The 12,170-nt window shown below is 48.3% G+C and overlaps 1 protein-coding gene across 1 annotated transcript in view; it reads right to left on the bottom strand.

The window, feature by feature from the left end:
- Window positions 1–1,236: 1,236 nt before the first annotated feature.
- Window positions 1,237–12,170, bottom strand: part of LOC123813654 (scaffold attachment factor B2) — a 32,730-nt gene continuing 21,796 nt past the window's right edge. The window contains exons 14-21 of the mRNA XM_045830771.1: window positions 9,428–9,564; window positions 7,638–7,919; window positions 6,483–6,623; window positions 5,167–5,209; window positions 3,975–4,105; window positions 2,134–2,246; window positions 1,919–1,985; window positions 1,237–1,629 (exon numbers count right to left, since the gene is read on the bottom strand). Of these exons, the coding sequence (XP_045686727.1) occupies window positions 1,626–1,629; window positions 1,919–1,985; window positions 2,134–2,246; window positions 3,975–4,105; window positions 5,167–5,209; window positions 6,483–6,623; window positions 7,638–7,919; window positions 9,428–9,564 (918 nt within the window). The 3' untranslated portion in view covers window positions 1,237–1,625. The remainder of the gene's footprint in view (window positions 1,630–1,918; window positions 1,986–2,133; window positions 2,247–3,974; window positions 4,106–5,166; window positions 5,210–6,482; window positions 6,624–7,637; window positions 7,920–9,427; window positions 9,565–12,170) is intronic.

The raw sequence follows: 12,170 nt of genomic DNA, 5'->3' as shown, positions 1-12,170 counted from the left end.
CCCCCAAATGGGAAACCCAGACCCTAATTTCTAGACTCTATAGCTTGCAGAGAGAAGACAGGCCTCCATGCAGAAGGTGACATGCTACGCTGGCCCCTGTGTGCAACATGGAGTCAATGTCCTGTGAATCTGTCATTGGAAAACGACTCTACAAGCCCCTGTGGTGGAGGAAGCGCGCAAAGTGTTTATTTGCAGCAATTCAAACAGGCAGAACACAGAGGGCCAGAACTGACCTGCCTTTAATGCTGGGGAGGATTTTCAGATTGCTCTTTTAAAACTAAACAGCCCAGCAGGAACACAGGGTACTCAGGGAGAAGTGGCAATTGTTTGGGGCCCGTGGGGTGGCTGTCCTAGTTACTAAGGGGAAGGAACTGAGGTTCCCAGGAAGCAGCATGACGGATTAACTCTTACCACACCAGACCAGGGCCAGGAGTGGTGGGAAGTGAGTCCTCCCTCCTGCTGCCAGGCCCCTACACAGACCCATCACCCAGCCTGTGGCCATCAGAACCCCGACTCAAGAGGTGAAAGACTTGGCCTCTTGCTGCCCTACTCCCTGCCAATAGCTCTGCTTGTGCAGCTGCTCTTTTCCCAGAGGAAGAGAAGCACCTCCCTATGGTGTCACACTGGAGGGACCTGATCAGGGCCAAGTGCCTGGTTCGGCAGTCTTTAATGTAGAAAACTGGAGTCACTGCTGTCACAAACGAGGCTTCACACGAGAACGTGCACTTCCAGAAAAATGGCTAGATCAGGCATACTGAGCCCGTGCCAAGCAAGGACTGCCCTTTTAGTGGGGCCAGTGTGCTCTGGTGAGCTGAGGGCAGCTACTAAGTGGTGCAGGGCCTGCCACACGTGCCACCCCTTAGCCAGGCCCCTAAAGCACACACCATCGCTGGATGTTGCCCCAGGAACTGCAACACAAGGGGTGAAGTGACTGGTCAGGGGCTCCCCGACACACACACACTCCTCCCCTCAATAAAGAATTCCGAATTTCCATCCCAAATCTGCCACCTCCAAGTTCTAAGATCTTGGGCATGTGATCTAACCCCAGCACCAGGCTCCTTATCTCTCAGGTGGGGAAATAACACCCCACTTCATCAACAGCTGGGAGAATTCAGTATGACGAACCAGCAGCTGCACCTGAGTGCACAATGGTGTTGCTGCAGGTCAGTACTATTCTCTACTCTGTAGTCACTATCACACACACACACACACACACACACACCAGAGTGCGAACCATAAACTTTTATTAATGGAAAATGGAATGTCTTGTTACAGAAACCTTGTCTCAAAAATGGCAGAACAAGAACACGTTTATTAAAAAAAAAAAAAAAAAAAAAAGTGAGTTCACATATTACCGAGCTACAACATGGTGGCAGGATTTGTTTTTGTTTCTTAAAAGATTCCGTAAGTTCAAGGTAACTGGCTAAGAGATTCAACAGTGCGTCTGCCTACCTGAACATGCGGAGGAAGTAGGGTTTAGTAGCGACGAGTGAAGTGGGAGTATGGGTGGGGGGGGGGGGGTGCGGGACTCTGATGCCCCGGTCCTGGCCGGCCAGTCCTCCACCTTCCAGTCCTCCACCGGGCACCACGTGGTCCTGGGAATGCCCACCTTGTGCAAAGTCGCCTCACCTAGGAACAAAGGCACACATTTGTCCCCTTTAAGTGCTTTACATTTCCACCGTAACGTGGCACAGCACGCAGTTCTGCAGCCTTTAGAGCCTGCGTGACTTTTTCCAGGTGAGAAGCACCCAATGCACAGAGTTCCGGATCACTGGAGGGTGTTACGTGCACAAATTGCCAAGAGCTGCTTTTGGGGTTTGTTTTCAAAACTTTCAACCCAGCGAATTCCTCAAACATGCAAAAAAGGGAAAGGATGTGAGGAGCAGGAACAAATCAATTTTATCAGGGGACAACCTACCCTGACATTCCACCCCGATTGGCCATGTGCCCAGGCCCTGAGGGTCCAGACAGGCCCCTTTCACCACCTGGAAGAGAAGAAAGAGAATGCAAACACTGCTTTCTTGGAAGCCTCTGGAAATGCCGGGGGAGGCTGACCTGTGGAGAGTTTCTGGGACTGGAAGCCCCTCCCAGAAAACCCCCCACCCTCACTCACGGGCAGGCATTAGCTCATACCTAGCCACCTGGCATGCTCCCGGCCTGCTGTGCCTGCGTCTACCATGCCCGGCCAGGCACGCTCCTGGTGCTCTTCTAGCCTCTGACTGTGCTCCGTCCAGTCACGTCCACCCCTTCACCAGGGGGAAAAAAAGAAAGAAAAAAAAAAAAAACACCTGTACCACAGTCACAGTGTGTCTCTAGGGGAAGCTATGGCATGGCTCATCATGCCCAGTACTGATGGTTTCTGGGGGAAGTTGGTGAGGATGTACCTATCTGCAAAGGTACATGCACGGCCACTAACCACATGAGGTGTTAAGCACCAGTAACATCACAACCACATAAGTGAGACGTTGTGAGATCCCTCCCGCCCCACCACCATGGCTCTCATCAAAAAGAGTAGCAAGCGCTGGTGAGGATGTGGAGAAACTGGAATCCTCATCCACAGCTAGTTCGAACTGAAAATGGGGCAACCTCGGGAGGGAAAACACAGCAGCGGTTCCTCAAAAGGTTATTAACTTATACAGTGACCACGGAGGGAACCAGCAAGGCCACTCCTAGGTGTCTAAAGAAGGGAGCACATGTTCACACAAAAACCTGTACATGAATGCTTTTAGCAGCATGATGTATAAGGAACAACCCAAGTGTTCGTCCATCAACTCATGAATGGATACACAAGACGTGGTCCACCCGTACAGGGAATGTTAGATGACCGTGAAAAGGAGAGGAGCACCATCACTTGCTACATGAATAAAACTTGAAATCATGATGCTCAGCTGAGAGAAGCCAGACACAAAGACCACACAGTGTGTGATTCCATGTATATGAGAGGTCCAGAAAGGTACATCCAGAGACATAAGAAGTAGGTTAGTGGTTGCCAGGGGCTGGAGGAGGGGATGGGGATGGGGAATGACCACTCATGGGGACAGGACTTCTTTTTGGAGTGACGGAGATGATCTAAAATTGAATGTGGTGAGGGCTACAAACCTGTTAAGAACATACTGAAAGCCATCGAATTGTATACTTCAAAAATGGGTGAACTGTATGGCATGTGAACTATGTCTGAAAAAAGCTGTTTAAAAAAGAAAAATGTTTCAGACAAACTCTGGGAGATTAAAATCCAAACACGGTCCCAGCATGTGGGTACCAGCACCACCAGAGCTGTCTAGGAAAGCTCCCCTGACACAGGCTTAGCCTGGGCTGACGAGTGCACTGGCCACGGGGATTGACTGGTGCTCAACAGGCAAAAACTAGGGACCTGCTGGAGCCCTCACACCTGTCTGCAAGGGCAAATGCAATACTGCTCCCTAAAAGTGAAACTTGAAAGCTACTAATGTTTACCAGCAGGTGACAGCCACCCAATCATGCAGTGATCCTGCTCAGGGCCGTCTCCTGTTTGAGGATGAGTTCTCCCATTTACATTTCTCACAGGTACTTAAGGAAAATGTTTTAAATGTTAAAGGACCAAGTGCAAAGTAAGTCGCTGCGGAAAGCACACTTTGCATTAATCTATCATACTGGCACCACAGTCTTTGCTGAACACCTGAAATCCCAGGAGAGAGAAAATAGAACCTTCTGGTATCCACAACGCTGGCCTTCAAAATGCCTAAAGACAACTTTGTGTGTGCGTGCACACGTGTGTGTGGTGGTGGGATGTTAAACTTCCCTACAGTCCCAGAAGACAAATCTAAGAAAGACTTCAGGGGTGCCTCCTTCATCAGACAAGGGCCCTGAGATGGAGACGCTCATGCGTGGGGTGATGCAGGCGACCTGGCAAGGGGCACATGACCAGTTCCACTTTCAGAGGGGCAGGTCTCTGACCAGGGGAAGATGCCCACTCCTGTTACAGCCCACCCACTAACCTGGGTGGGGGTGGTGGCCCCCGGCCCTCGCTCATCCTCTTGTCTGAGCCATAGCCCCCCCAGCCATCTCGAGAGTCCCGGCTGTGGCGCTCTGGTGGTCCCCCATGGCCATGGCGGTCATCTGAGTAGTGCTAGAAGGCAGAAAAGGGACAGGGTGACTCTAGCCACGTCACTCCCTATAGGCCTGCATATAAGCCTTCTGGAAGGCCTGTCAACCTGTATACAATCCTGAGGTGGGCCAGGGTATGGCACAATACCTCTGGCCACTTCGAGAGGACTTGCTCAAGCCCCTTCTGAATGTCACGTTGCTGGATGCTCTTCTTGAGACCCTGACAATACCACAGGGGCTCCCAGCAGAGCCCTTTGCTTCCTTGGCAACTGAGCGCCCCTACAGCACCACCACCAGTACCACACAATTGCCAGCACAAGCCTCTCTTGCCCTGTGAGTGTAGAGAGCCACGCTTTATGATAATCAGTGCCTCCTCTGAAGAGTCCACTGAGAAGAGTCACTTAAGAGTCTTCCCTGAAGAACTGGGATCACCCTCTTTGCTGGTGGCAGGAGGCCTCCCCCTCTCCTTTCTCCTTAGCCGTCAATCTATGGAGGCAGCATAGCATGGCTCCTCAGAAGCTGGCACTGGAGGCAAGTGCTGAAGAAAGGAACTTCAGTGTTTTGGCCAACCAGTTCAGTGCTCAGAAACCCAGCACATCTGGGTAGTGACGGAGCTGTTCTCAAAAAACATACTCCTATTTTAAAAACCACGATTCTGATGCCTGTCCCCTACCTTTCTCATAGCAGACCCTCCTTTCTCCAAGTAGATGCCTTATATACCCTTCACTAGATATCAGCAGATTAGAGACACCAGGACCTCCCCACAGCACCTGAAACAAAGGTACTCCCCCCAAACATGGTCTAAATAACCCCCTAACAGGGCACCAAGCCCCATTTTGGATACTGTGGGGCATTCTACACTCCTGAAACTCAGAGGCATTCTAAGCAAGCAGGCAACAAGAGATACTTGCAGTTTCAGCTGGAAAAAATGAAGCAAGAACAAGCCCTATACATCTGAACAGACTGTACTCATCAGAAGGCAAGCAATTCTGTGCGCTTCTACTCGCTGGCCAGAATGCTGTGTCCAAGCTCCCCCACCCCCCAAGACACAGGGAAGGCACCCAGTGTCTGGGTGTTACTCACCTGTGCATCTCGTTCTCCCATCACTGACCTTGAGCCTTCCCTCCTGAAAAAGGGAAATGTCTAATTCCAATGGCAGCTGATGGTACCATACAACATTTCTGCAGGTCCCAACTAAGTTCCATGACTGAGGCACTCACTCTACTTCCCCATGTAAGAACTGCCTGATTAAAAACAAAACAAAACTGGCTCACATCTTTCCCTGCAGGTGGGAGTGGAGTCAGCTCGTAAGGTGGGAATAAGAATTTTACTGAAATCCTTTGGAGGGAGGGGTCTCAGAAGCAGAGACCCCTGAACGAAGCCAAGGCCTCATTTACCTGTGGCTGGTGACAACAGTCAGGATAACAGGGAAGCCAAACGTCTGGTTTGGCCCAGTGCATGTGACTCACACTAAATCTCAAACCAACTCCAGCCACAACGAATTAAATGAGTGGCTTCTTAGCCACCTTTTCCCTGTTCTCTCTTCCCTTACAGAGAGCTAGTGAACAGTGAAATGCAGGATATGCAGCCCAGGGGAGCCCAGTGAGATTTCTCCCAAAGAGAGAACTCTTCAACTGGAAAAGTAAGGGCTATCTTTTTAATCAAGTAGATACAGTCCTCATTAAACAAGGCATTAGCAAAGAGAAAAAGAACACTAGCTTAAAAACCCACCCCCAACCTTCAAAACACAAAGAACACCCACTAAGAACTGCTCCGCATTCTCTGGTAAGTCCTCTTTGTAGTTTGCTGGCATGGAAACTCACACCAGTCAGTGAACCCCACAGACTTGGGCTCCTGCTCAGGCAGGTCATACTCATTCTAAAAACTGCTTCCTCATCTATAGAGTGGGATAAAAGCAGACTTACAGTTATGAGTACACAAAACACAGTTTATTCTTATTATAATTTCTTATATTATTTTCTATATAAACCTACTCTTGTCCCACCCTGTACATTAACAAAGCCCTGCAGTTCCAGTGGGGCTGGTGCTGAGGGGAAGGACAGGAAGGATGCCCCATGGAGGCGTGAAACTCAGAGCCTGGGCCATCTCCAAGAGAGCTCAATGTTGGGGCATGCCAAGGAGCAGGTCCTGCCCATGGCCCCATCTGTCCTACTTGTGTAAAGGGCAGTGTGTGAAGTGAGCACTGGAGGGCTTTCCTGTAGTCATATCACAGATGCTGCAAGTGACCATGAACTCCAACACCTTGCTCAAGGCCTATGTTTCTAAATCCCATACGTGGCTGGTCCAAGTCTACCCACTAGGACTCGCACAAGTAAGTAAGACATTCAGTGAGCACTAAGAGACCTGTCCCTGCTGCAGGAAGTGAGTAGGGTACTGACCTGTCGACCGCATGGTCCTGGTACTGGCCTCGGTCTCGATGGTCAAAGTCGTGGAAGCGGTGATCATACCGAGGGAAGTACGGGCGGTACCTATCCTCTAGGGCCACACGTTTTCCTTCTGGCCAATAAGCATCATCTCGCCTGTTGTAAAAAGGATGCAAATTTCATTTACGAAAAAGGAAGAGGGGAAAAAAGAGAGTGGAGGTGGGGAGTGGAGCTCTCTCTCCAGATCCAGTATCATTTAAAATGTCCTGCAGGGCTAATCTCTAAACATTCAATCATTATCGCTTTGACTGGATAAATTAATATCCCCCAAACTGCCAAGAGGCATATGAGTATTCTCATCTGACAGTCCTGAAAAACGGACTGCTGTGAGCTAATTGTGCCATGAGGCTGTTAATACCTTGATCCCCGCCTGAGCTCAAATGCAAATGAAATAAAATATTTGATTCTTCTGGACTGGTATTCCAAGGTGTCAGGTTTTCACCTTGCCATCTTCAATGATAACATGAACTTCCCTCTGAGATTTTTGCAAAAAGCAAAGGGAATTAGATCAGGTGATAGTGAACTACATATAGCTCAGGACAACATCTAATTATCTTCTTCCTGATTTTTACCAGAAAACTAGGCTCATGGGTGGTGGGGCAATGGGTGACTATCAGTTGAGCAGCTCAGAGAAGCTAGAGACCAATAAACCTACTTTTTAATCGGAAGGCAATGTCCTTTCCCACACACTGACTCTGTGCCTCCCCGCCCACAAGGACATGAGATGGAGTGGCTGCCATGGCCAATGCAGGCCTAATGCAGGCTTGGGCATCTCTTGTGACAGCACTCTGGAGGGTGGTTATGCTCCACCAGGAATCATAGTGCAATTAATGGCACAGTCTAAGTGAAAGCATCACAAACCCATTAGCAGTGGAACTATCAAGACTCTCCAAATAATTCAGTTGGGGAAAAATACACAGCCATGAGGTCATGACATTAAACTATACACACCTGAGGTGGTGGTGGCAGTGGCAATAAATTCTGGAAAGGTGTCCAGATCCTATGTTAAATAGGCCTGATTCTCCACTCTGAGATGTTCAGGAGCAGAAGCAGCTACTGGAATGGGAGGAGAGGGACCACCTCTGGTGTATAGGTGGGCTGGATCCTTACCTCCCATCGTCATGAGGCCTCCGGAGCCCCTGCCGCCGTTCTTGCTCATAGCGCAACTGCTCCTGCTGTCGCCGCAGCTCCTCACGCTCACGGTGAATGCGTTCCTGCTCCTTCCTGCGCTCACGTTCCACACGCATGCGCTCCCGCTCCAGCCGCTCGCGCTCCATGCGCTCGCGCTCCAAGAGGTGACGCTGGCACTCAAGCTCTAGGCGTTCCCGCTGCAGCCGTGCCTTTTCCTTCCAGGCCTCCAGGCGCTGCTCGCGCTCCCGCTGCTCCCGCTCTCTGTGGGACACAGCAAGACCACTCTGACCTGCTGCCGAGGTTCCTGGCCATCAAGGCACTGCCCTCCAAAGGGGCCTGGACACCTCCAGTTGGCCCATTCTGAGTGTCTCAGATGCTCACTGGCTTGGGCTCCAGGCTACAAGGTGGTGGGGTGCTCACCCACTCCCACTTAGCTGCTTTGATCAGCCAGAAGCCCCAATTTCCAAACTTTCCCTTTCTCAAAAAATGCAAAGCCAGAAGTGGGCTAGCAGGAAGCAGGTGACAGCAAGGAGATACAGAGCCGCAGGTCCAGGACAGAAGGACTGGCTCAAAGGCTCCCAAATGAAGCCACATGCAAATAAGGAGGAAAAAAAATAAGAAAATAAGAAAATAAGAAAAGCAAAGGGTAACTGCTGTGCATACAGAGAAAACACTGAAGAAGTGTTATAGTAGCTTTCCCTGAGCATGAAGGGTATTCTGTTGCAGGTTAATGTTGTAAAATGAGCCATTGTTTTCACATCTTTCCTCTAAAAAGGCTGTAATTTTAAATGAGTGTTATTTTGAACAGAGGTGGGAAGGTGTGGGGACAGGACAAAGTTAGCAGGGTGATTGTATGCTGGCTTGGCTCCAGCAACTGGGGCCAAAGTCTCACGTCCTCGACCACTGCAAACCAGAGGCTGAGCAGAGACTGGGACTACCCCTCCCTGCATCTGAGGAAAGGACATACTGTCGCTCTTCACACACTCCACTGGTGCCTGGAAAGGCTCCAAACCAAGTATGTGCCAGTTGGAAGCAAATGACCTCCAAATGGGATCAAAAGTTTCTCAATGTGCTTTTATTTTCTAAAGCAATACAGGCAAGGGCTGCAATCACATGACTTCAGAGAAAAGCAAATGCAGCATAACTTAACAAGTCTCCATGTGATCTACTTTAGCTCAGGAAAGTACCCCAAACACCATGATATAAAGCCTTTGTTTCATGAAACCTTGGAAGGAAATGACAAGGGGGCTCTAAATGTCCTGACATGAAATGGCAGAACTCAAAAGTGGAAATGACAGGCTTCAATAAACTATCTTCTTAACCAAAGGTGAGAGGGGCAAAGAACTTCACCATGTAACTAACTGTTGCCTAAAAGGGCCACAAAATGCAAACACCCAGAAGTGAAGAGGCTACTCCCATGATAATACCTCCAATAAAGCCACCACATTGCTCGGTTGCCATTTTTTATCGTATTTATCTAGAAGGTTTCCAGAGGGAAAAGTGAGGCTGCAACACTTGGGACCTTTACATCAAAGCCACCCCTGGGCGAGCTTGCTCCATGGACCAGGTCCAACTTCAGCCAGAGGAAGCATTCAGCAGAATGGGCTTTTGGTGAACATCATGCCATCCATGATGGGTCTTTTGGCCCCAGGGGAAATGCACAAGGTGGCCCACAAGCCCAGGCCACACAGGACTCTCCACTGGGAAGAGTAGGATGACGATCCCCCGAGGACACCAGCCACCTGGCAGCCTGGCTCAGCCCCACTCACCTCCGCCTCTCTGACTCTCGGATTTCACGCTCCCACTGCCTCTGGCGCTCTCGCTCCCTTTGCTCTTTGATTTTGTCAAAGGACAAGATGTCTCTCTTCTCTTTGCTTTCCGATTTGCGATCCTGACTCTTGGAGCTCTGTTTACCAAAAGTGGTTTATTAATGTCAGAAAAATGATTACAACAAATGCACAATAAAAGTTAAATATGTAGGCCCTGGCTGGGTATCTCAGTTGGTCAGAGCATCGTCCCGATAGGCCAAGGTTGTGGGTTCAATCTCTGGTCAAGGCACATACAAGTGACCAATGAATGCATAAATAAGTAGAACAAGTTGGTGTTTCTCTCGTTCTCTTTTAAACCAGTAAATAAAAATCAAAAAATAAAAGTTAAATATGTATATTTGGATTAAACGAAGATTCTTCTGTCACACGTGGGTCACATGGAGGCCCTAGCACAAGTCACTTCACATACTGCTCACCCTACAGTCTGACTTGTAAATGTTGTAAACAAAAGGCATTAAGAGAAAAGATGGAATGAAACCTCAGGAAAGTATAAGCAATTTTTCTAGTGTAGTAAAGCCACAGAGCACGTGTACAATGCCACATGGCCCCTTCACTCACTAGAGGCAGCTGTCAAACCAGCTGTTTGGACAGTTGGATAAGGGGCTGCACCTTTCATTTCTCAAGTGCTTGATCAGGGCTCAGGCAGGCAGCCTTGAAATAGAACAAGCCAAGGTATTGTACTGTCAAGCACACTCCCAATAAAGTAGAAAGGATTAACAAGCGACTTCCCTGCTGTTCTATTTCTGGGATAAAGCAGGAAACACTGACTGCCAACTCCTACCTCTGAGGCTCTCAGAGGCTGGGACACTCAAAGTGGCCATGAATCAGTCTCCCAGGAAGCTTTCATATAGCGCAGGACTCACAGCCTCCTACAGAACCACCACCTGGCTCTCCAGGAAAGGAATTTGGGAGACCACATTATTTTCTTTTTAAGACTTATTTATTTATTTATTTATTTTTAGATAGAGAGGAAGAGAAACATCAATGTGTGTTTGCCTCTCATATGCACCTACTGTGGACCTGGCATGCAACCCAGGCATATGCCCTGACTGGGAATTGAACCAGCAACCCTTGGTTCACAAGCCAGCATTCAATCTACTGAGCCACACCAGCCAGGGCTTGGGTGACCCCATTTTTAAAAAGCTGCTAGCTTAATTTCTTAATTAACTCACATGGGGGTGGGGGGGGGGAATCAATGAAAGACAAAGCAACCTGAAAAATGGACAATGGTCAGGACTAAATATTCTACTAAAAAAAAGTGGGGGTGGAGAAGGACATACAGAGAGAACTGATCTGCAACCCAAAACATCACAGGACAGTCTTCACCTTTGAGATGGGCAGAGTTTGAAGTGTGATCACACACACTGCAGGCTGGAGTGAGGAAGGACAGCACCCACCGTAAGTTCCGGGGTGAGGATGCAATCTAGTACAAAGGCCAGCATGGCACCCCGGTCCCCAAATTAGACTCCTAGGTTAACAACCTGGTCTCACTACTTACTGGCAGCCCAGCACAAGCTCCGAACACCATTAAATGCCAGCATCTTCCATAACTTTCTAAAGGGCATGCAATAACATCTACCACAAATAACACACATGCACCTTTGGACCTACAAACTCCACTGGTTAGTGGTTACAAGTCTGCCAAGAGGCAAGCACAGGAAAGTTGCACCACAGCAGTTTTCAACAGGGCATGTGTCCATCTACTCAAGTGATTAAATGTCCTCGCACTGAGCGCACACACACTGTACACCAAAGTCAACATCACTTTCCTGGCTTTGATACTGTGATACAGTTACAGGAAATAAAACCACTGGGGAACCTGGGTGATAGACACATAAGACCTCTATCCTTTTATAACTTCCTGTGAATGTATAATTATTTCAAAATTAAAAATGTTTTAAAATTAGAAAGTAGAACTGTGTACCTCAGTATATAAAGCTCTACAAGACATATTACATACAAAGGTATCCAAGGGCAAGTTACAGAAACCCCATTAGCAGTGGTATTTCAGAGAATACATGTGTGTGTTGCGTGTTATACCATGAGGAGGTGTGAGTAGCCCACATGGAAACAAGGCTTTTGTTTGTGTTGTCCCTTCCTGTATTATCTGAATGTCCTAATCACATGTAGATTACTTTTTTTTTTTAAACCTCAGTTATCTGGGTAGTAAGCTTATGAATTTTGTATTCTCTACATTTTTCTGTAGTTTTGATTTACATGTAGCCCATAGGAAAACTGGCATCAGCAATTGCTCTTTATAGAATCCAAATATTAATTTAAACCTTAAGTCTCAACAACACAAAGTGTTCTTAAATGCATCATAAAAATGTGGCCCTGGCTGGTGTGGCTCAGTGGACTGAATGCCGGCCTGTGAAAGGAAAGGGCACCGGTATGATTCCCAGTCAGGGCACATGCCTGGGTGTGAGTGAGGCAAGTGATCAATATTATCCCTTGCACACTGATGTTTCTCTCCCTTTCTTCCTCCCTTCCTATCTCTCTAAAAATAAGTAAATAAAATCTTTATTAAAAAAAAAAGTGCATTCACTGAAAAAACACCCCTCTCACTCCTATATTAGCTGGAACCTTCTTCTGGGATTCCCAGAGTGGAAAGAGGATAAGAAGAAGCCCCCAGCTTGTCCAGTGCATGCACAAGTTAACAGCAATGCAGCTTGTTCTCTGATGG

This window comes from Phyllostomus hastatus, unplaced genomic scaffold, assembly GCF_019186645.2.
Source record: "Phyllostomus hastatus isolate PE091 unplaced genomic scaffold, TTU_PhHast_1.1 phas_contig_159, whole genome shotgun sequence".
Lineage (NCBI taxonomy): Eukaryota > Metazoa > Chordata > Mammalia > Chiroptera > Phyllostomidae > Phyllostomus > Phyllostomus hastatus.
This window is presented reverse-complemented; position numbering and strand designations above follow the sequence as displayed.